Source organism: Lacerta agilis, chromosome 2 (assembly GCF_009819535.1).
Source record: "Lacerta agilis isolate rLacAgi1 chromosome 2, rLacAgi1.pri, whole genome shotgun sequence".
Taxonomy (NCBI): domain Eukaryota; kingdom Metazoa; phylum Chordata; class Lepidosauria; order Squamata; family Lacertidae; genus Lacerta; species Lacerta agilis.
The window spans coordinates 72190759-72212568 of record NC_046313.1 but is presented as its reverse complement, the minus strand read 5'-3'; the positions used below and the strand labels follow the sequence as shown (position 1 = coordinate 72212568).

Genomic DNA, 21810 nt, shown 5'->3' with positions numbered 1-21810 from the left:
CCAGCAATTACTTTGATAAAATAAAAACAAAATAAATAAAAAAATTCCTTCCAGTAGCACCTTGGAGACCAACTAAGTTTGTTCTTGGTATGAGCTTTCGTGTGCATGCACACTTCTTCAGATATTATGTGCAAATGGTTTTATTAGGTCCATAAATTACCATACAGCATATATTCAACATAAAAAAACTGCGACAATTTGTTGTTGACAAAGGACAGCTGGACATATAAAGGGCCCCATTACCTTCAATAGCTTAAGGCCTCATCAAACCTAAATCTGGCCCTGGGCCTGTGGATTAAATGATTTTTAAAAAGGCGAAAAACAGCATTAGAGCTTTTAAAAAGACCAAAACAGCAGTAGCTAGCTTCCTGCAGCAGGCGCTTACGGTACTTTTCACAGCACGAGATCCATTAGGCTGGGAGACGGGAAGGGCCGTTTCCCGCTCGAGTTCCTGCAATTCCGCGGCCGTCGGGTCGCCGAATGACCAGGGGCGACCCAGGCAGACGCGTCTCCTCAGAAGTAAGGCTGCCTCCTCGGTGGCTTTGACTGTGGCGGCAGGAGCCGCAGTCCAACGCGCGCTGGGAGGGCAAAAGCTTCCTCCTTCACTCGCGGGCAGAAGCGAAGCTCCTCCTCGGAAGAAAGCCCAACCTCCATCCTCGGGGCTCGGCGCAGAAACAGAACGGGCCGAGACGTTAGCTGCGCGGAGAGGAGGACGAGGGCTCCCCCAGGCTCCTGTTCCCTCCTCAGCCGACGAAGAGAACATCTTGCCAGACCCGCGTCCCGCCTCACCTGAAGGAAGGAGAGCAGCGGCCGCGGGACCCAACGCTCCTTTGGCCCCGCCCTCCCCCGGGGCTCACGGCGCAGCCAATCCACGGCGCCTGACGTCACGCGCCGCCGGTGACGCGGCACGTGGGGTTCCTCCCCCGTCCCCAGGAAGCGCCGCGGAGCCTGCGAGCGACCCTCCCTCTCCTTCCCTCTCCCTCCGGCGCACCTGCTCCGCGGCGCGCTCCGTCCGCCATGGGGGGCTCCCTGGCCCCCAACAGCTCCCTCCTCGCCACGCCCAGGCCGGGCTCTCAGCAGGGGGGCGGAGGCGGCGGCGCTGGCGGGCCCGGCGCTGCTTCATCTCCGTCCGGGGATGGGCCGGGCTACCGTGGCTGCGAGAACGGGGCCCTGATGGACAGCTTCGGCATCTTCCTGCAGGGGCTGCTCGGGGTCGTGGCCTTCAGCCTCCTCATGCGTGAGTCACTGGCTGGCGCTCCTCCCCGCCCGCCTGCGCTTTTCTCCCGGGGAGCCCCGGGGCCAGGGAGAGAGAGAGAGAGAGAGAGAGAGAGAGACCCCCACCCCCGCCGCCTTCCCTGACCCCAGCCCCACCTCCGCTTCCCTCCCTTGTTCCCTTTCCTTGCTCTCCTTCCCTGCAACTTCCTGCGAGTTTCGGTTCTCGTAGCCCGTCGTCTGCGAGATGTAGCATGACTCTCTCTCTCTCTCTCTCTTTTTCTCCCCCCGGGACCGGCTCTCCTTTCTGTGCTTGTGGCCGAGCGGGTCTCTCTCGTGCTCAGCTGTGCTCTTCCCTCCCGCCTCCTACAACCCCCATCGCTCCTGGTCTCCCTCCTCCTCCTTGGCTTCCCTCTTCTTCCCTCGATCAATGTGCTCAGGAAAACCCACCGCCGTCTCTGTGGCTTTGTTCTGTCTCCAGCTGCATCCCCGACTTGGTAGCGAAGTCCTCTTCTGCCTCCCACTCCTTGCTTTGCTTGCATCTTCAGACGTGTTTTCAACACTGATTCAACTCCGTATTAGAATATGAAGTAATAAAGATGGCCTCGGAGCGCATGGGCGCTTTTCTTACTGGTGTCCAGGTAGATAGATGGGTGTAGGTTTCTTTAAATGCTCTTCACTAAGTTGCCAAAATCGCTCTGCCCCTTTTAACTTTGCCTGTATCAGCTGTGTGACTCCTCCTGACAAGTTTGCCTAATCCCTGGTTCACTGACCCCCCCAAAATGGAGTTATGTCTTGCCAAGATTTCATTGGCTTCCCATGATGTGACCCCATGCCCACTGTATTGACACCATGGTCGTCATTCTTTAAGTTTGTCACATTTGTAGATGAATGCTGTTCAAGCTTTCTTTACTAAGTGCTTTTGTCATGTTTTGGAATAAATTACTTCTGATACTATTATTTTAGTTGAGGCTGCATGTTCACTTTGTTAGTGGGAATGAAGACAAGTGGACCTTCTGTTTCTTTTCATTTTCAGCTTCCTGCCTATCAAGCATGAGTTTAGGGAGCATGCCACTCTAAACTTTAGCTGCTTAAAATCCATGGGAAAGTATGTTTTTTAAAAAATGAAAGCTCTAGTGTGTTCTAGCGCTTATTCTGCAAGAATAAATATAACAACTTGTCTTATGAATTGGCTTTCTGAGAAGTGTGGTTGCAATAGCTGTCTGCCTTCTGCAGCTGTTGTGTGCAGGAAACATGTTAATTTGTTTTGAGATTCCAAATGCTGTGAATCTCACAGAGTGGCTCATGTTTACCATCTAGATCATGGTGTGTGTGTTTTTTAATGGCTTATGCACTATTGCCTGTGTTTAGCTCTTCAGAGAAGAGTTGCACCCTCCAATGTCAACCAGGTTCCCTTCCTCCTCATGGGTCTCTAAGCAATACTGTGCAAAGGATTAACACAAAACTTTGCAAGACAGATCAGAGTGATAATAAGAGTAGCACTTGAATAGAGAAGATGAAAAGCCTGGTGAAAAAAAGCTTCAGAACTTGCATGCTATTTTGTCATATTTTAGTTGGCTTAATAAAGGTGGTGTTCTGTTGCAGATTTTGGAATCCTCCCATATTTGATTCTCAATATGTGCATTCTTTATGCCGTTGACAGCCATCTTCTCTATTCAAGTGCTACTCTTATTAGCACTCTGATCTGTCTTGCAAAGTTTTGTGTTAATCCTTTGCACAGTATTGCTTAGAGACCCATGAGCTGGCTGTTCACCATTGGAAGAAGCATTATTTAAACTTCTGCTCTGTTTAGCAAAGTAGGTTAACAACTTTTCTGGCACTCATCTTTAGCCCAAACATATATTTGGTGACCTCTTGGTGTGTGTGTGGTTTTGCCATACATTTGGATATCAGGTGCCCCTTTTATGATCCACCGAATGCTCGACTGCAGGTCCCAACTCTCCAGTTGAAGACCAATATCTACCCCAGTGTCTATTCTGACCACTTAAGGACTTCAAACCTTTCCCAGGCCTGCTGTTTGGGATCCTCAAGTGTGGCTGCATAAGGACCTTACAGATGAGCTGAGATTTAACATGTATAAGAAGTGGAAGAAAGGGGAAATCACGGAAGAGTATACATGAATAGTAAACAGTTGCAGGAAGAAGGTCATTCTGAGCCAAAGCTCAGACTGAACTCAGACATGCAAGAGAGGTTAAAAATAAATTTAACGGTTTCTTCTGCTATGTTTGAAGCAAGAGGAAGAATAAGCAAGTAGTAGGTCCCTTGCTTGGAGAAGATGGAGAAATGCTGTTGAGTGACAGAGAGAAGTGGGAACTGCTCAACACTTACTTTGCCTTTGTCTTCACCCAAAAGGAAAGCAATGCCCAACCTGATGATAACAGAGTAAACTATGCAAGGAGGGAGCTGCAGCCCAAGATAGGAAAAGAGGTGGTAATGGAACACATAGCTACTTTCAATGAATTCAAATATCCAGGGCCTGATGAGCTACACCCAAGGGTACTAAAGGAGTTTGTAGATGTAATCTCAGAGCCTCTGTCTATAGTCTTTGAGAATTATTGGAGAATAGATAAGGTCCCTGCAGACTGGGCAAATGTCCCCATCTTCAAAAAAAAGGGGGGGGGAGAAGATCCAGGTAAATGCCGACCGGTGAGCTTGATATTAATACCAGGAAAGGTCCTAGGAAAAGATGCTGTGATTACTAACACCCAGCATGGGTTTCTGAAAACCAAGTCATACCAGACAAATCTCATTTTTTTTATAGTTACAGGCTTGGTGGGTCAGGGAAATGCTGGGGACATAGTGAATCTTCATTCAGTAAGACTTTTGACGAAGTCCCCCATGATATTCTTGTGGAGAAGCTGGTAAAATGTGGACTGGGTGAGGTAACGGTTAGGTGGATTTATAGCTGGTTGACTAACCAAACTGAAAGAGTACTCATTAATGGTTCATCGTTATCCTGCAAAAATGTGACAAGTTGGGTGCTGCAGGGTTCTGTCCTGGGCCGGTTGTTCAACATATTTAGAAATGCCTTGGATGAAAGAACTGAGGGTACGCCCATCAAATTTGCAGATGCCACTGAAGACAGAATCAGAATTCAAGATGACCTTAACAAATTGGAGAACTGGGCCCAAGCTAACAGGATGAAATTCAGTAGGGACACATTTAAGGTTCTACACTTAGGCAGGAATAACCAGCTGCACAAGTATAAGATTGCCAGCAGTACATGTAAAAAGGATCTAGGGGTCTTAGTAGACCACAAGATTAACATGAATCAACAAGTGTGATGCAGCAGCAATAAAATAAAATAAAAAAGCAAATGCAATTCTAGGCTGCATCAACAGAAGATCAAGGGACGTCATAGTCCCACTCTATTCTGCCTTGGTCAGACCACATCTGGAATATTGTGTTCACAAGTTAAGAAGGATATTGATAAGTTGGAATGTATACAGAGGAGGGCAACCAAGATGATAAAGGGTCTGGCAACCTAGCCTTATGGGGGACTATTGAGGGAATTGGGTATGTTTAGCCTGGTATAGAGGAGACTAAGAGATATGATATCCATCTTCAAATATCTAAAGGTCTGTCACATGGAAGAGGGAGCAAGCTTGTTTTCTCCTGCTCCTGATGGTAAGACCAGAACCAATGCCTTCATGTTCAAAAAAAGGAGATTCCAACTGAACATCAGGAAGATGTTTCTGTCAGCAAGAGCTGTTCGACATTGGAGCACAACTCCTATGGAAGGTGGTCAGGTCTCCTCCATTGGAGATTTTTAAGTAGAGGTTAGGTGCCATCTGTTTTGGATGCTTTACTAGATATTCCTGCACTGCAGGGAGTTGGACTGGATAACCCTCAGGGTCCCTTCCAAATAAACAATTCTATGATTCTCTGTGTGCAGAAAGGTACCGTCATACCTATGTTGCACACCTGAAATAGCTTGGAAGGAAGAATGAATAGGTTCTCTCAAGTTCTTAAGTGTTATCTTTTATGAGTGTGCAGTAAGCATAGTCTGGAGAACAGTAGACATTTTTTCTCTTCCCGTTTAAAAATAAATGAGTACAGCTCATTTTCCATTGTTTGAAAACATCCAGACTTGCTTTTGTAGCTTTCAGAACTCTTATCCTTTCTGTTGTGATACAGTTAGAATGCATCAAGGCAAAGGTAGCGAATGTGTGCCCTCCATATGTTGTTGGACTACAAATCACTTCCTGAACAAGGTGGAAGGGTGCTTTGGGGAGGGGAATCACTAAAAACCATGTGGTTCCACAATCTATTTTCCATCATAACAGGACTCTTTCCACCATAACAGTTCCTGTGTTTCCAGTCACCTGAAAGCTGCTTAGATGTGTATTATATGTAACAATTTTTCTCCTTCACTTTCCCTTCACCTCCACCAGCCCATAGATTTATGGACACTCATGCATTCAGGTGTAGCAGATACCTTTAAATGAGCCCACCCTGGAGTGTGACTGTCAGATTCTGGGACAACTTGCAGTGAGGTTGGATAGTGCAGGGTTTTATTTGATGCTGAGATTGGGGGTTGCTCTTTGACTCCAGGTGTGCCATTACCTTCCCATTGGGAACTGAGTCATTCATTATAACAAAGCAATCCTGGGATGGAAGCTAATATACCCTTATTACAGCAACCATCCTTTTCTGTGTCAGCGCTGCTTCTTTCAAGACTGATTGGGGCAATTGTGGGCCTTTGCTCATCTTGCTTCCCTTATTTGTTCCAGTGGGAAGCAGAGGATTCTTTTCAACTCTAGCTTGTTTGTTGTTTTCCTCCAGCTGTTCCTCTCCATGGAGGGAAGGAAAATAAATTGGTTCAGCTATTAACTTAGGAAGACACCCTACCAGTATACCTGAAGCCAAGTTTGTGTTTTCTTTCTTTTTATAATTGATTAGATGTAATTGGAGAAACTATTAGTCTGCAAATTTAAATCTAACATTCTTTCATTTGAGATTGTATCATATCTGACTTACATCAGATGCCATAGGAAGGCATCTTTGTAGGATCTCAGACATCCTTATTGCTATATAGATCTTTTGGAACCTATTACCCTGTTTCTCATAAAATAAGACATGCCTATAAAATAAGCCATGGCAGGATTTTCAAGCATTCACAAAATATAAGACATACCCCAAAAATAAGCCGTAGTGCTGGGCGCAGTTCTAGAGGGCGCCAAAGAAGAGGAAGAGGCCTGTCGGGTTGGCACCCAGACCCGGATGTTGCTGCTGGTGCAGCCCCTTCAAAACGCCCAGCAACCCAGCAAGAGCCGCAGCGCGCGCCGCCTGGAGCCACGAGCCAGCGGGACCAGGCAAGAGCCTCCTCCTCCTCCTGTTGGCTTCCGGAGGCCCGGGGCGCTCAGCGCAGCGCTGCTGGAAGCCGACCTGGCAAGCCTCCTCCTCCTGCTGCCGCGACTCGGAGCGCTCCGTGCGGCGCTGCCGGGCGCTGACCCGGCAAGCCGCCTCCTCCCTCTTCCTCCTGCCGCGGCTCGGGATGCTCTGTGTGGCGCTGCTGGGCACTTTGTCAGTACTTCAGCAGCAGCAGCAACAGCCAGTTCCAGGCGCCAAGCCGCAGCAGGAAGAGGAGGCTTGCCAGGTCGGCACCCACCGCCCCGAGCCTCCGGGAGCCAGCAGGAAGAGGAGGTGGCCTGCCGGGTCGGCGCCAAGCAGGGCCGCGTGCCCGGAGACAGCTGGACCAAGCAGCAGCAACGCCGGCCGCGGCAGGAGGGGGCAGGTGCCCAGAACTATACGGTACTTAATAAAAAAATAAGACACCCCCAAAAATAAGCCATAGGCTTATTTTCTTAAGTAAAATAAATATAAGACGGTGTCTTATTTTTGGAGAAACACGGTACATGATGAAGTTACGTAAACAGGTTGTAACCCAAGGCATGCTTTCACCAATGGGGCCTCCCAAAAAAATTTCGTTCGTAATAAAAAATAAATAAATGGGTTGTAATCCAAAAAAAAGGTTGCAAACCAGGACATGCACTTCCGGGTTTGACGTGCTTGTAATCCAAAACGTATGCAAACCAGACTGCTTGCAAATGAAGGTACCACTGTACATTCATAGCAACATAATTAACAGGAAACAAAAATGTTCTTTAAAATTTCTAAATAAAACATTGCAAAGGAGGCCAACAGCATAATGCACACTCAACGCAGCAAAGTTAACAAAAAAAATTATCTGAAACATTTCAAAAGAAAACATTACTAAAGGAAGTCAAATACAAAACACAGTTTTAAAGCCACATAATTAACAAGAGAGTAAAATATTATCATAAGCATAGAACATATCTGCTGCTGTTTCTGCCAGTCCTGCCCAATGGTGGCTCATGGTGGGCAGAGGCTGTGGAAGCTCAGGCTCAATGACCTGTGTCTGCACCAAGAGACAACCCCCTTAAACAAAAACTGTAGTGATATGTCACGGAAAGGCTCTACTTTTTCTCAAAAACCTGTAGTTGCCTGAAAACAAATTACTGTTAAGATAAATATACTTTCATTCCTAGTGGGCCAATAAAAATGGCTGGTATATGTAACTTCCATTATTTTTAATTTTAGAATGAGTGACAGCTGGAGTAGATGTGAAACCTTGTTTAGCTGCATATTTCTGTTACCCAAAGCTTGGAGCAGGCCCCAGAACTCTTGGAGGTTTGAAAAGATTTAATGCTTAAATGTGTGATATGTGGTAAAAATTTGTTGGAGTTTTGCCATCTTACAAAAAAAAATATGCTATAGATTTTTTTTCAAGTAGTTTTTTTAAGGGATGTTGATTAATTTTATAGATTCAGATTGATATGCTAGGAAATAAGGTACAGTATTTAGTCTATAGGACTGTGGATTTTTCAAGCTTATTCCTTTTCTTTTTTCATGCCTGTGGAGCAGCAGAACATTAAAATCAAAGGAGGATAAAATACTATTCATATTGGAGGATCTGAATAATTACAGGAAGTTTTTAAGGCCATTTACATGTGAAATTCTCCATACTGCACCTCTGAAGTGGTCCCCTCTCCCCAATATCTCCATAGGCAGTGTGGTCTTACCTCCGAGGTATCCTTGGATATGACCAACAACTGTAGTCTACCCAACATGGAAGTGACCACAAAATATACCAATTGTACTTGCTTATCATTTCTGAAGCTAGTTTTTGTTGCTTAGGAAAGCCTGAGTAGTTGGTTTTACTGTTAGGATGGGCCCCATCAACCAACAATTTGGGACTCCTTTCAGTTTCAAAGAGAAAAGTGACAAAATGAGCAAACAAGTTGGATAATTTGATTGAGGCAAGCAGGATTGTTTTTGTCCCTCCCTAGCAAAAACTTATAGGAAACTAGTTATGTCTCTGAATCTCAGATTCAGCACTTGGCACACTAGTCTAAAAACTTCTTATTGGAGTAACTGCTAGACTCTTACAAGTTTTTCTTGGGGCCCTATATGATAATACGGTTTAGTGTGTCAAAAGCCAATTAATCACAGTACTGTATCATTTAACAGTCTCGCTTAAAAGTACCTGCACAATACAGTTGTGGAGTCCCCTGCTGTGGAACCATGCCTGATCCTATTAGATGGAGAAGCATTTCCAGTAGTCTTTTATGGTATAGAAAGGGCAAGAATTAAATTTATCTTGTGTCTCCCAACTACAAAGTACTATTGTATTTAAATAGCAAAGTGTGTGTGTGGGGGGGGGGGGGAAATACAATAATAGAAATGGGGAAAAATTATTTCTCCCTCTAGCTGCTTTTCAGTTGCAAGGTAGCTGCTGATAAATTCTGAAACAAATCTAGCAGATTGCTGGAAATACCTTTCAACTTTTTCTGAAATGGGATCAGCAGTGTTGATGCTTCTTGCCACAATTACACAAATTAGACAGAATCTCTTTAGGCTTTGAACTTAATGCTTAAAGGGCTGTTTAGTCTATCATGAGCAGATTTTTAGAAATCATTCATCTAAGAATATTGAACTCGAACTCTTAATCAGCTGCTTGTAAGAGATTAAAATGTTCTTTGTAGCTCATTGTGTGCATATCTTTAAAAGTGTGGAGGAGTACTTTTTTATTATTACTCATTTCAGAGTAAGAGAGGCCCCCATCCTTCCTTACCTGGAGAAGTAGGGGAGAGGGGGAATTATTCCTGATGCCACACTGACTTCAGAAACAAGAGAATGGGAGAGGCCTCTTCCTGATACTGCACTGAACCTAGATGCTTTCTGACTTAGCACAGTGTGAATGAACTCACATCCCTCTTCTTCGCTGTGCAGGAAAACAGGAGCTTATTCCACACAGCTGGGCTGGGAAGAGATCCTGTCTCTCCCGCTGGAGGGGATGGAAGAATAAAAACCTGCCTAGTTACTGAGATGACCCTAGATCTGGTGACCCTTTTCTGTGCCTAAAGCTAGAAATGTTTTAAAGCACTTCATAGTAATTATATCAAGTGGGCAAAATAAAATCCAGTAACCACTATTTATGGCCTCAATTTTGTTGCTTCTTTCTTGTGTTTACCTTACCATTTTCCTAATATCTTCTAGATGTTTCAAAACCATAGCAAACTTTTCCTGGAAACATTTGAATTGTCCTTCGGTCTGGTACCCAGTCTGGACATGTTTGGGACTCCACCTCTTATTGGCTCCAGCCGACATGGCCAAAGATTATGAATGATGGGAATTGTAGTTCAAACATGGGGGGGGGGGGGAATAACACCAGATTGAGGAAGGCTGCTTTAAACAGACAATGTATACACATCTACATCGTTGACATTACCAGTAAAAGTTAATTCACATGTTTTATATTTATCTTTAGGGCTGACTGTAAGAGCTATGCTAGATCAGTCCAAGAGGTCCTGCATCATGTTTTTCACAGTGGTAAGCCAAGGGCTTATAAGCAGAATTTCAAGGCAACAAAAACTTCCTCCATTTCTTGTCCCTCAGTTTCTAGTGTTCAGAGGCATACTGCCTCTTGGCACAGAACTGTGTTGTAGCTATCATTGTTTAATAGCATTGATGGTCAAATACGTATAGGGGAGATCTGAATATCATAAACCATTTGCCCATCACTGTAGCCTATGACAGTCATTTTTCATAAGTTGACTGTGTGTTGTGAGGAATAATTTCCTTAGGGTTTTCCCCCCTGAATTTAAGTGCCAGTCACTTCATTAGGGGACCCAGGGTTCTAAGGTGGTGAAACGCAAAGCAAGACCTTAGGTGTTGACAGTAGAGCATGAGCAGGTTCGTGCAAGGAGGGAGGGCGGTCATTTAGATCATCTGCTCCCAAGCCATTTAGGGCTTAATGAGTAATAAAAGCTTTGCCTTGTTCAAATTATAGAAAACATATGCCAATTAAAGAAATGGCTTAAGTGCATGAAAGTGAAAAGTTCAATCTCCTGGCTGATCCTTGTTACTGTTCTGGAGACTCCCCACCCCACCCCCACACTTCCAGGACTTTATGCTATCAATTTCCTGCTAGATGTATTGCAAGCTGGTGTCTTTAAACAGCTTTCTGCAATTTTCTTGGATTCTTTTCTCCAAATGAAGCAGCATTAGAGAACTGGAATACACTCAATGTTTGTTCTCTCCAGGGGGAAAAAAGAGGATCTTTTCCAACTTGCAGATTATATTTTCTAATTCCTTTCCAGTTGACAGCCTACAGTTTGCCAGTTGGCAAATCTCAACTTCAATTTCCTCTTACTACTTTGAAGAATTCTGGTGCTCTGTATGCAAACAACATTTTTTAGTGTCTGCCAGTTAATTGATACCGTGCTTCAAAATTAGCAGTTTTAAAAACCCATTGTGAAAATAATGTCTGGTCATTACCAGTATTTTGCAGGAAGAATCCAACTGCATACTGTAGGTTTCGGTTTGCGCAATTAAAGTGGATTAAAGTGCTCTGGCACAACACATCCATGTTGTTGTTTAAAACAGAGACTTTTGCAGTTATGAAAGTAAGAGGGACATGTGCTGAAAAGAGTTGGATAACAATCATATGTTCTCCCTGCAGACAAACCTGAAAGAATGCTCATTGACATATAACCTTCCCACAGACAAATCTGAATATACTCTCAATAAAGTCTGGGCTCACATAACCTCTCTGTGCAAGTTGTGTGCAAACAAATCAGGGTGAATAATCAATAAACAGATAAATTGGAATGGGTGGTGCTGTGGTCTAAACCACTGAGCCTAGGGCTTGCCGATCAGAAGGTTGGTGGTTCGAATCCCCGCGACTGGGTGAGCTCCCGTTGCTCGCTCCCTGCTCCTGCCAACCTAGCAGTTCGAAAGCACGTCCAAAAGGTGCAAGCAGATAAATGGGTATCGCTCCGGCGGGAAGGTAAACGGCGTTTCCGTGCGCTGCTCTGGTTTCGCCACATAACACGGAAAAACCATCTGTGGACAAACATCGGCTCCCTCAGCCAGTAAAGCGAGATGAACGCCGCAACCCCAGAGTCGTTTGCCACTGAACTTAACTGTCAGGGGTCCTTTACCTTTACCTTTCAGTGTTACACATGATGTAGCATTTAAAATTTAATCACTTCCTAGGCAGTGATATATCGCAGTCAGAATCCAAAGGGCCATTTGCACTGTCTCTGTGTGGGGTTTTTTCAGTGCATCCTTTGGCAACCTGTCCCCAAAGTTGGAGGACCTTCCAGATCCTTCTGTGAGGTGTAAGCGGCTGCTGCTAGCAGAGCTGTACTCATCCAGCAGGGCTTCCCCTTCCTCTTCTCCTCATGAGGTCTTCACACTCCCTCCCCCACCCCCTGCTGCCCTGGAGGGTCCTCCAACCATCCAGAGCAGATGCTGGGGGCAAGTGAGATGGGTGGGCTTCAGAGGGAAGCAAGAAAAGGAAGTCCTATGCCACCTTAAAGGCTAACAGATTTGTTGTGCCACAGACTTCTTGAACATTAGATCCAACTTCATCAGATCATCAAGTTCCTTACGTTTTCTTTTTCAATAGTTGAACCCCAAGAGCTCTGAAGGGTAGCAGTACCTTAAATTATCCCTAAAACAGTCATATAAAGCCAGTGAACCAGATAAAGCATTACAGCTATGACTTTAGCACCTAGTTAATATACTACCACCTCCTTTTCCTCTATCCTCATGAAAGAATGTCTGCTTAATAACATGTTCATGCTGGTTCTTCCGCCATAGAAATTTGACCCATCTTTTATTATGGCATCTTAATAAATGCAGCCATAAAAATGGTTGTTTCATAAGGGCGTGTAACTTGTTGTTTTCCTTTATGGCCTGCTGCCCTCCATGAGATGTTGGACCCTAATTCCCATCAGCTCCAGGCAAGCTAGCCAATAATCAGGGATGCTAGGAGTTGTAGTCCAAACAACTTCTGGAATTCACCACTTTGGTTGCCCCTGGTATACAGCTCCCATACCCACCTTTGGCCTGTTAACAAAATATACTTATGCGCTGAGATATGTTGCCTTTGTTACCTTGCCTTCTGTCAAGCTGCTGTGCAATTCCTTGCATGTTGGCTTTTCATCACTGTTTACTGGCGCTTTCCGCTTTTAATTGCAGTATTTATCTCCATATATAGCTCAAGTAAACCATTCACCCCTGCAATTCTCTCTTTTTGTTTTAAAGAGCTAGCTGCACAAATTCCTCGTCCTTTCCTTAATTCCCTTCTGTTGTAAGGAACATGATGACTCCGAATTACCTAGATTACCTTTTTTAACTGTAAAAGTTAATACTGTAGCATGAGTTATAGTTGCCTAATTGTAGCTTGTATTTTGGTAAGCTTACATAAACTGACAGTATTTCTAAGCTGGTGGAAAATAGCATTAAGGCAAATCTTCCTTTTCCCCAGGGTCTTGCACTTGCAAAGCAAGTTGAGCTTGTTGCTCTCATTTTCATGCTACTATGGTATTTCAGGCTATAACCATAATGGTCGCATGTCCCCAATAAAATGAACACACCACTTCAAGCAATAAGTACACTGCCTTTCTTTTGGCTTTTATTGTGACCTTTCCATTTCTCTCTTGGCAAATGGCCTTAAATTGTTCAGTCGTTTTAAATTACCTAAGTATTTTCCTTGTTCGTTTTTTAACAGGAATGACTTAGTTCAGCAATTTTGCACTGCCCTAAATGAGCTATGCAACTCTGGATTTAAAGGCTATTATATTTACTGGGTTGCTTGAGTCAAATCTTTAATATAACGGGAAGGGCAGAAGAAAGGGGCGCATGTTACCAGATGGTAAAATATATAATGGATAAGTACCAACAAAACCTTGGAACTGAACGTAGATGTCAATCTACAAATAGTGTTCAGAGTGGTCATTTGCAGTTTGCTCTTCAACAGTGGTCTAGATTTAATAAGATTGAGTATGAAATCTAACCTACTATTCATGAGCAACTTTGCATGCAGATTCAGCTGAACCGGGTGGGGGACTTTAGTTGGTACAGCTTTGCCAGTCCACTGATTATCTTCAATTCTCTTTTCAGTGAAACGCTTCAGAGAACCAAAGCATGAAAGACGTCCCTGGAGAATTTGGTAAGTGCTTTGTATTGTTCCCAGAGTGTCTTACCTTTCCTAGATGTTCAGCTCATGGACCTTGGGCAATGCATTACAAAGGGCGGGCAGTTACAAACTGACTACTGTGTGCATCTGATTGCGGGGTTTTCAGTCTATAGGAACACCAAAGCAGGGATGTCTGAGAATGTTGCACCCAACTCTATGTCCTTTTTAAAGAAGATTGCAGTTGCGTTACAGGGTCTTCCTGTGCCCGGCAAACCTGGGGCAAATAATATCAAACTGCAGGAGCAGCAGGTCATTTTGAAATTTAAATCAATTTAAATTTAAAACCTGTTCATTAGAGCAAATAAATACTGTTAATGGGTGGTGTTGATTCTTTCTTTTGTCCTGCCACCAATTTGCTGTAAGTTCTGAAGTATATTCCTTTTTTTTAAGACATTTGTTTGGCTTCCAAACGCCCTTTAAAAGCAGTATGTGGGAACGAGGCTTACTGGCAGAGAAGAGCAGAGCTGGTGGCTTGAGGCGGTGGTGCTCATGAGGGGTTTGGAGAAAACAATAAGTGGAAAGGAGGCAAATTGGGGCTAGATAAGCCCATCAACTCCATAATTTTGAGTGAACCCGGGCATCTGTTAGCTAGAAAATTTAGCTCTCCAGCTCATTTAAGTTTGACAGACGGGTCTAGAAAACTGAGAAATATATTGGAATGCCTAATAAAACATGAAACTTGCCTGCTAATGATCCTTATGAATGAAGAGCACTTGCACTTCATTCCCTCTCACCCAATCAAGTTATACTTGTGAATTTGATAGAATGGACTTTGCCAGGCATGCGGGAAATAAAGAAAAAGTGATGGGGGTTCTCATGGCTGAGGCAAAATGCAGACCTGCCCCCCTGGGACTCTCTTTCTGACCCTCACTGGCTCTGCTCTGTACTCTCCAGAGCCTTCCCCTGTTGGAAAATGTAACTTTTTCACTTCACATTCACGGAGGATGGAAGGGGGGGTTGTTCTAGAGAAACTTGTGATTTTTTGTGTTGCTGGGACGTAGTTCTCAAACTTGCCAGTTGCCACCACCCCACCTTATTAGCATGCCACACCCTGGAAGGTTTCCCATGAAGAAATGCAGTGTTTGGACTGAAAAGGGTCTCTCGCCTCCAGGATAAAAAGTTCAAAACTGCTTCTGAACCCTTGGTATCATTCTAAGAACTTGCAGTTTTAGATGAGGAGATCTGTATGGTCTGTGTTTCCTGTAATGACCACTTTTTTAAATTTCCTGTAGGTTTTTGGATACTTCCAAACAAGCCATAGGGATGTTGTTCATCCACTTTGCCAATGTGTATTTATCAGACCTTACTGAAGAGGACCCGTGTTCACTGTAAGTGGTGTGTGTGTGTGTGTGTGTGTGTGTGTGTGTGTGTGAGAGAGAGAGAGAGAGAGAGAGAGAGTACACACAGCGCTTTATAGAACCATCCTATGTGCTGTTTTAGAATAATAGCCAACAAGGTTTAGAAATATTGGTCCAACGAAGTTTAAATTTACCGGTAGATCCCTGCCCAAAAAACTAAGTTAGAAATCAGTGAAGTGGGGTCCTGCTTGGTCAGGCTAGCAAGTCAGATGCTTCATAAACATCCTTGTAGTGCAGAACAGCATCAAGCTACTTCTTTCCTGCAATGCACAAGTCCCTTCAAATGATAAACCCTAACTTTGACACACTAATATTCCTCCAGATGGAGCTATTCTGTCAAAAAAAAAAAAGCAGGGAAACAGAAATAATCAGTCACAGCTTGATTGTTTTCCAAGACAATAGTGACCTCTGGTGGGCTCTAGTATAATAATACAGTTGCTCAAATTTATGCATCCAGGTTGATCAATCCAAATGTCTTAATCCATCATTCTACAGTAATGTATTCATGTAGTGTTTTTTTTAAAAAAAATCCACTTCAAACAGAACTTCTATTGACTTTTTGCTTGGGCTCTTGCATTTGAGCATCTACATGCACATAGATTTTCACCTTAGCAACTGCTCTATGAGGAAGACTAAAGCTCAAAATGAGTGACTGGACCAAGCATATCTAGCATGCCTAAAGATTAAGCAGGGATTTGAATCTGGATTGCGCTGGTCCTAGTCCAACATGGTAACCACTGTACTGCACTAGCCCTTGAGTGTGTCCCTGCGTACCTATGCTTGATACTTTACCACTAAAAATGAAGAATGAAGAGTAGCATATCTTAAAATTACTGTGTGATTAAGTTGCTAGGCATCTTGAATAGGTGATGACAGCGCTGTCAAAGGCAAAGATCTAGGTGTTGGTGATGGCCGAGAGTCATATGGATTGGAATTTTGATTATGGCAGATCCATAGGCCTGAGATATGTCCCATTTCTTTCGTGTATTTTTCTTATCCCTTTAGGTACCTTATCAACTTTCTGCTGGATGCCACCTTGGGAATGCTACTAATTTACGGTGGTGTGCGTGCAGTAAACAGCATTGTTGAATGGCAGCAATGGGAGTCCCTTCGCTTTGGTGAATATGGTAAAGATTTTGATGCCTTAGAAAGGAATTCTTTTGGGGCTGAGCAGCTTTAACAACTTACTAGATGAGCAGTTTTAATGTAATTGGCATATCAGCACCTGCAACTGCATAGCATGTTTCTTTTCCAAAGGTGAAGATATTTGATCGCTACACATTGCCAAGATGCAACCTGGAGTAAATCTAACAATGCAGCATTGTTTCGCAATCAGAAAGCAGCACATCAGCTGGCTGAGAATGATGGCTGTGGTCTGCAACAGATCTGGGTTTTTTTTCCAGCTTTGAGACTTAAGGGCCTTAGTCTTCTGCTCTCTGAGATGACTCCACCTTTTGTCCCTTACAATTGGAACTGCCTCCCAGAATCACATAAACATTCATGCCCCCTTCTCTTACTTCCTTCAGATACCAGCTCACAACCCACCTGCTGTGTGAGGCCTTCACCCCCCCCAGTCCCCAGCCCCTAGTGTCATTAAGACTATGTAATTGAAATAGTAAATAGTTTTCTTCTGTTTTCCCCTGCGTCCATTTCCCTTCCTTTGTCTCCTGCGTCAAATTTTAGATTGAAAGACATATCCTCTTGTGTTTTTGTAAAACACCACTCACATTACGAGCACGATATAAATAAAAATTTGGACCTGGAATAACACACAGCAAAGCCCTATTCATGGGTTCTCCCCCTCTGTCTCATCTCCATACCCATCTGCAGTAGGAGACTTGCTGTATCTGTTAAAGCATCCTGTACAATTTACAACTCTAAATGCGCAAGATTCTAAATTCTACAGGCAGCGTCCACAAACACAACAGGAAGAACTACCCAGCACATCCCCATTCTTCCCTGTATTGCATAAGGAAAAGAGAAGACTGTCACAGGCTCATGTGAAGCCTCTCCCTGCCTTGGTGGACTTTGGTAGAAACATTTCAATGCTGAATCGTGTCTAAATTGAATTTCTTACTAGCCACCCGCAAAGCATCCTGCATCTAGGAGGATCCTGGCAAGTCCTTCTTTTCTTAACCCAATAGGGAGTCTTGAGCTCATGGATGTGCTTGTCTCCTCGGGTGAAATGGCTTTGTACAGTTACTGGGTTTATCTTTGTCTCAGATTTTCCTGAGCCCAGTATTCATTTCTTCCCCCACTACTTTCAGTTGGATAGTGGATTCAGGGAGACTCCAGGTACAAAAAAAATCCCATATTATGCCAGATTGGATAACTCTTCCTCCTTGCAAAGAGATTTGCTCCCCGCTCATATTAGATTGAGAAATACAGTAAATGTCTTTGCACTTAAGTCCTGAAAGTGTTTAGGATGCCTTGGAGATCATGTCAGAATTACCGAGGTTCAGCAGTGCAGTTTTGGCCAAGTTCCAAAGATGAACTTTAGGCATGCCCAGTGGGATTTCTGACTGCACAGAAATCTCTTGCAATATCACAAACTGCTCTGCAAAGCTTCCTCTGTTTCAAAAGTGCCACATGGGAAGTAGAGTGAAGGAAGAGAGTATTTTAATTCATGTTTAGGATTAGGAAAATGAACATTCTCCCCTCCCCCACCCCGAATTAATTAATGAAACACTCCTTGACCTTTCTTGCATTTTCAGATTGCCTCCTATGAGCTCATCCACTTTCCTGGATGTATCATTTGATCCCTAGCGATAGCTTGATATTACTTCAGTAGAGAACTCTGTTCTCATATTAAAAGCCTGTCTTTTTATGGATTTAATTTGATAGTGTCTTGGGAAGAGAATTGATACCTCAACATATGCAGGAGGAGCTGCTGGTGATATGGCAGATTAAGTTGCATGGGGAGAGTGAGTCTAAACACCGGCACTTATATTTCTTTCATAGCCTCATTTGATTGATAGTTATATTACACATGGGCGCTACTATTTCAACAGAGAACGAAAGTAACATAATAGGTGAGAACCAAGAAACTGCTAAAATGCATGTGTGCATTTTATGACCTGTGGTCAGGAATGATGGCAAGTGTAGTTTGCATCACATGGGCTGTAGCCTTGCAAGCTCCGTACTCTCTTCCATGTAAATTCAGCGCTCCTTTATTTTGTCAGTGTTAGCTATGGTGCAGCATTGCATCTAAACAGATGCTGATCAATCATCTTTCAAACAGAGCTTAACGCTTGAAGTTGATCCTCCAGTACTCCAGGGGTTGGTGCAGATGTAATGCTTATAAGATGGTTAACACCATCACATGGCATCGGTGGCAGAGGAAGGCTCCGCGGTACCTGGGGCGGTAAAGGAAACGCTTCTGCAGCCCCCTTTTAAGCCGAAGAGCCCCCTTTTAAGCTCTTCGGCTCAAAAGGAGGCCATGGAAGCGGCGGTCCGACGACAGAGTGCACCTGCACTGCTGCTCCCAGGGGGACGGAGCGAGCGGCGCCACGTGGGGGTGACAAGCGGCAGCCCCTCCCGCCACTCCCCACGCACGGCCGGTCACCCCGGGAGCAGCAGTGCTGCACGGACAGGGTGCTCCCTCGGCCATGCACTGTTGCTCCCGGGGGGACGGAGTGAGCGGCGGCGCGTGGGGGTGACAAGCGGTGGCCCCTCCTGCCACTCCCCACGCTGTCGGTCATCCCAGGAGCAGCAGCGCTGCACGGACGGGGTGCTCCCTCGGCCGTGCGCTGTTGCTCCTGGGGTGATGGAGGGAGTGGCAGTGGAATGGCGGGAGGGGCTGCCGCTTGTCACCCCCACCCTTCCCTGTCACCCGGGGCGTACCGCCCCCACCGCACCCCCCTAGCGATGCCCCTGCATGGCATTCATATCTACATGTAATAGGCATAAGAGGTGGAAGTGTACAATCCTATTCCAATCTCTTAACCTTATTTAAAAGAGTGGCAGCATTATATCTGCATTCATCATCATCATCAACATCACCATCATTTTATTTGCATGCCGCCTTTCCATAGTTAAAACAATGCTCAAGGCAGCTTACAACGAGACAAGATTTACATAATTACCGACATAACAGAAGTCATAAGCAATAAATAAAACACAACCAAAAGTACACAACCAAATGGAAAACAATTTCCACATACTGTAAATCATAAAATCTAAAACTAAGAATACAGCATTAATATCAATTAAAATTTTAAATGACATAGATAAAAAAAAATGCAATTAAAAAAAACAAAAATGGAGCCCTCTCTGCCCAGCGGCAGCAACAGTCCTTTATGGAGCCTGTCAGGCCCCGCCCCAAGCCAGGTGGAGAGAAGCAGGGCAGGGCCAGCAGGGCAGTCCTAGCAATGCTTGCAACTGAGCAGCATCCACCATATTATCAGTTGTTGTCTTCTCTTCTTGGCCTCCTGTCATTCGATTAAGGTAAACTGCATTTGGGCTGTGCAAAATGGATTTTGTACTCCAGCTGCGAAGCTATTATAAAACGGAGGCTACTAATTTTCTGCTCCAGTCTTGAAACATTTATTGGGGGAGGGAAATACTTTTATTTGTTTGAAAGTCTTACAACTATTCCTACTTTAACCTGAGAATAAGCAGTGCAACAATGACTTTTGCATTTATCTTTTGTACACAGGTCTATTCATACTTGTTTGTATCTGTAATGGAGAAGTTGGGCATACAAGTGAGGGTTTTTTATACTGACGCCAGCACCGAGAAGCTAATTCCTGCTTTGGCTTCCCTACCTGTTTATCAGGACACTTCTCTGGTGGGGGAATTCCTGCAGTAAGGGAGACATGCAGTGTAGAATGTAGTGTAGAAAGAGAAACAGCCCTCAAGTTTTGGTTCCCTTCCCATGATATTTAAGTAAAGCTGTTTATTTCCTCTGAAAATGGTGGAATAGCTTTCTACCAGTATTTGATATACAGATAATGGGTTTCTCGTGACTAATTAATAATAATTGTATTTCACAAGCACCTGAATAAATCCTAAGATCTCTATAAAACAGATAAAACACAACCCGCTTTCCACCAGGCTTGTAGTGTGAGTAAACAGAAGGGAAGGGGCCACGAAACACAATTTTGGGTTTATAGTACCATTTGAAAGCCTGAGCTCTGACAAAGCAAAACACATAAACTTGCTTCTTCTTTTTTAATGGAAGCAGGAATCCCTTGTAACTTGCCAGTTGCCAAAATGTGTCTTTAGTACATGTGAAGAAAAAGGAAGGGAAAGAGGCCAAGGAAAGGCAGCTTAGTGTGTCCATTAAGTGTGTCTCCTCTTCTTGCTTCACACTTGGCTCAGTTTCTTACGTAGACATGACTTCTGTATAGGAATTGTGAGATGTGTGGATATCTCTGTGCATCTGAAGGTACTGTGGAATAATGAGATTTGCTACATTGGTGACAGGAGGCATCCATAAATTTACAGGTGAAACTCGAAAAATTAGAATATCATGGAAAAGTCCTTTCCAGTAGCACCTTAGAGACCAACTGAGTTTGTTCTTGGTATGAGCTTTCATGTGCATGCACACTTCTTCTGGTATCTGAAGAAGTGTGCATGCACACGAAAGCTCATACCAAGAACAAACTCAGTTGGTCTCTAAGGTGCTACTGGAAATAATTTTCTATTTTGTTTCGACTATGGCAGACCAACACGGCTACCCACCTGTAAATGGAAAAGTCCATTTATGTAAGCAATTGTTTTCATTAGCTACTGGAGTTTAATATATGAGATAGACTCATGACATGCAAAGCAAGATATGTCAAGCCTTTATTTGTTGCAATTGTGATGATTATGGCGTACAGCTGATGAAAACCCCAAAGTTGAAATTGTTAATTTGGGGTTCTCATCAGCTGTACACCATAATCATCACAATTATAACAAATAAAGGCTTGACATATCTCGCTTTGCATGCCATGAGTCTATCTCATATATTAGTTTCACCTTTTAAGTTGAATTACTGAAAGAAATGAAGCTTTCCACGATATTCTGATTTTTCGAGTTTCACCTGTATACATGACAGTAAAGGTAAAGGGACCCCTGACCATTAGGTCCAGTTGTGAATGATTCTGGGGTTGCGGTGCTCATCTCGCTTTACTGGCCAAGGGAGCTGGCGTACAGCTTCCAGGTCATATGTCCAGCATGACTTAACCGCTTCTGGTGAACCAGAGCAGTGCACAGAAACACCATTTACCTTCCCGCCAGAGCGGTACCTATTTATCTACTTGCACTTTGACATGCTTTTGAACTGCTAGGTTGGCAGGAGCAGGGACCGAACTGCTGACCTTCCAATCGACAAGCCCTAGGCTCTGCGGTTTAGACCACAATGCCACCCGCATCCCATACATGACAGTACATGCATGTAATTTAACATGAGTCTCGTTGACTCCAGGAAAATATACAAAGGATTGCTGTCTTCGTGTGAGAGAATTTCAAGGTTTGCAGGAGTACACAGAATTCCTCACTGCCCCATGAGAAATGAGCCTGCTCAGTTGCCTCCAGTAGCCACTAAGAATATTTAGTGTCAATTGGAAAAGAAATTTGAGTTTGGGAGTGAGTTGGTCTGTGTCTTGTATATCCTTCTGACTGACTTCTTTTCTGGCAAGATGCTCCAAAAAGGGACCTGAAGGATCTTGATCAGGAGGGTATTTGGAGCCACATAGAAATGTTTGTCTCTTCCGCTGT

The 21810-nt window shown here is 44.1% G+C and overlaps 1 protein-coding gene across 2 annotated transcripts in view; it reads left to right on the top strand.

Moving 5' to 3' along the window:
- The first annotated feature begins 918 nt into the window (after positions 1-918).
- The window catches only part of LOC117041697 (store-operated calcium entry regulator STIMATE-like), a 33247-nt gene continuing 12355 nt past the window's right edge, over positions 919-21810 (top strand). The window contains exons 1-4 of one of the 2 annotated variants that reach the window (XM_033140733.1): positions 919-1237; positions 13672-13720; positions 14980-15075; positions 16111-16232. In XM_033140733.1, coding sequence (XP_032996624.1) covers positions 1018-1237; positions 13672-13720; positions 14980-15075; positions 16111-16232 — 487 coding nt within the window. In that variant the 5' untranslated portion in view covers positions 919-1017. The remainder of the gene's footprint in view (positions 1238-13671; positions 13721-14979; positions 15076-16110; positions 16233-21810) is intronic. The other variant, XM_033140731.1, reaches the window with a different exon arrangement.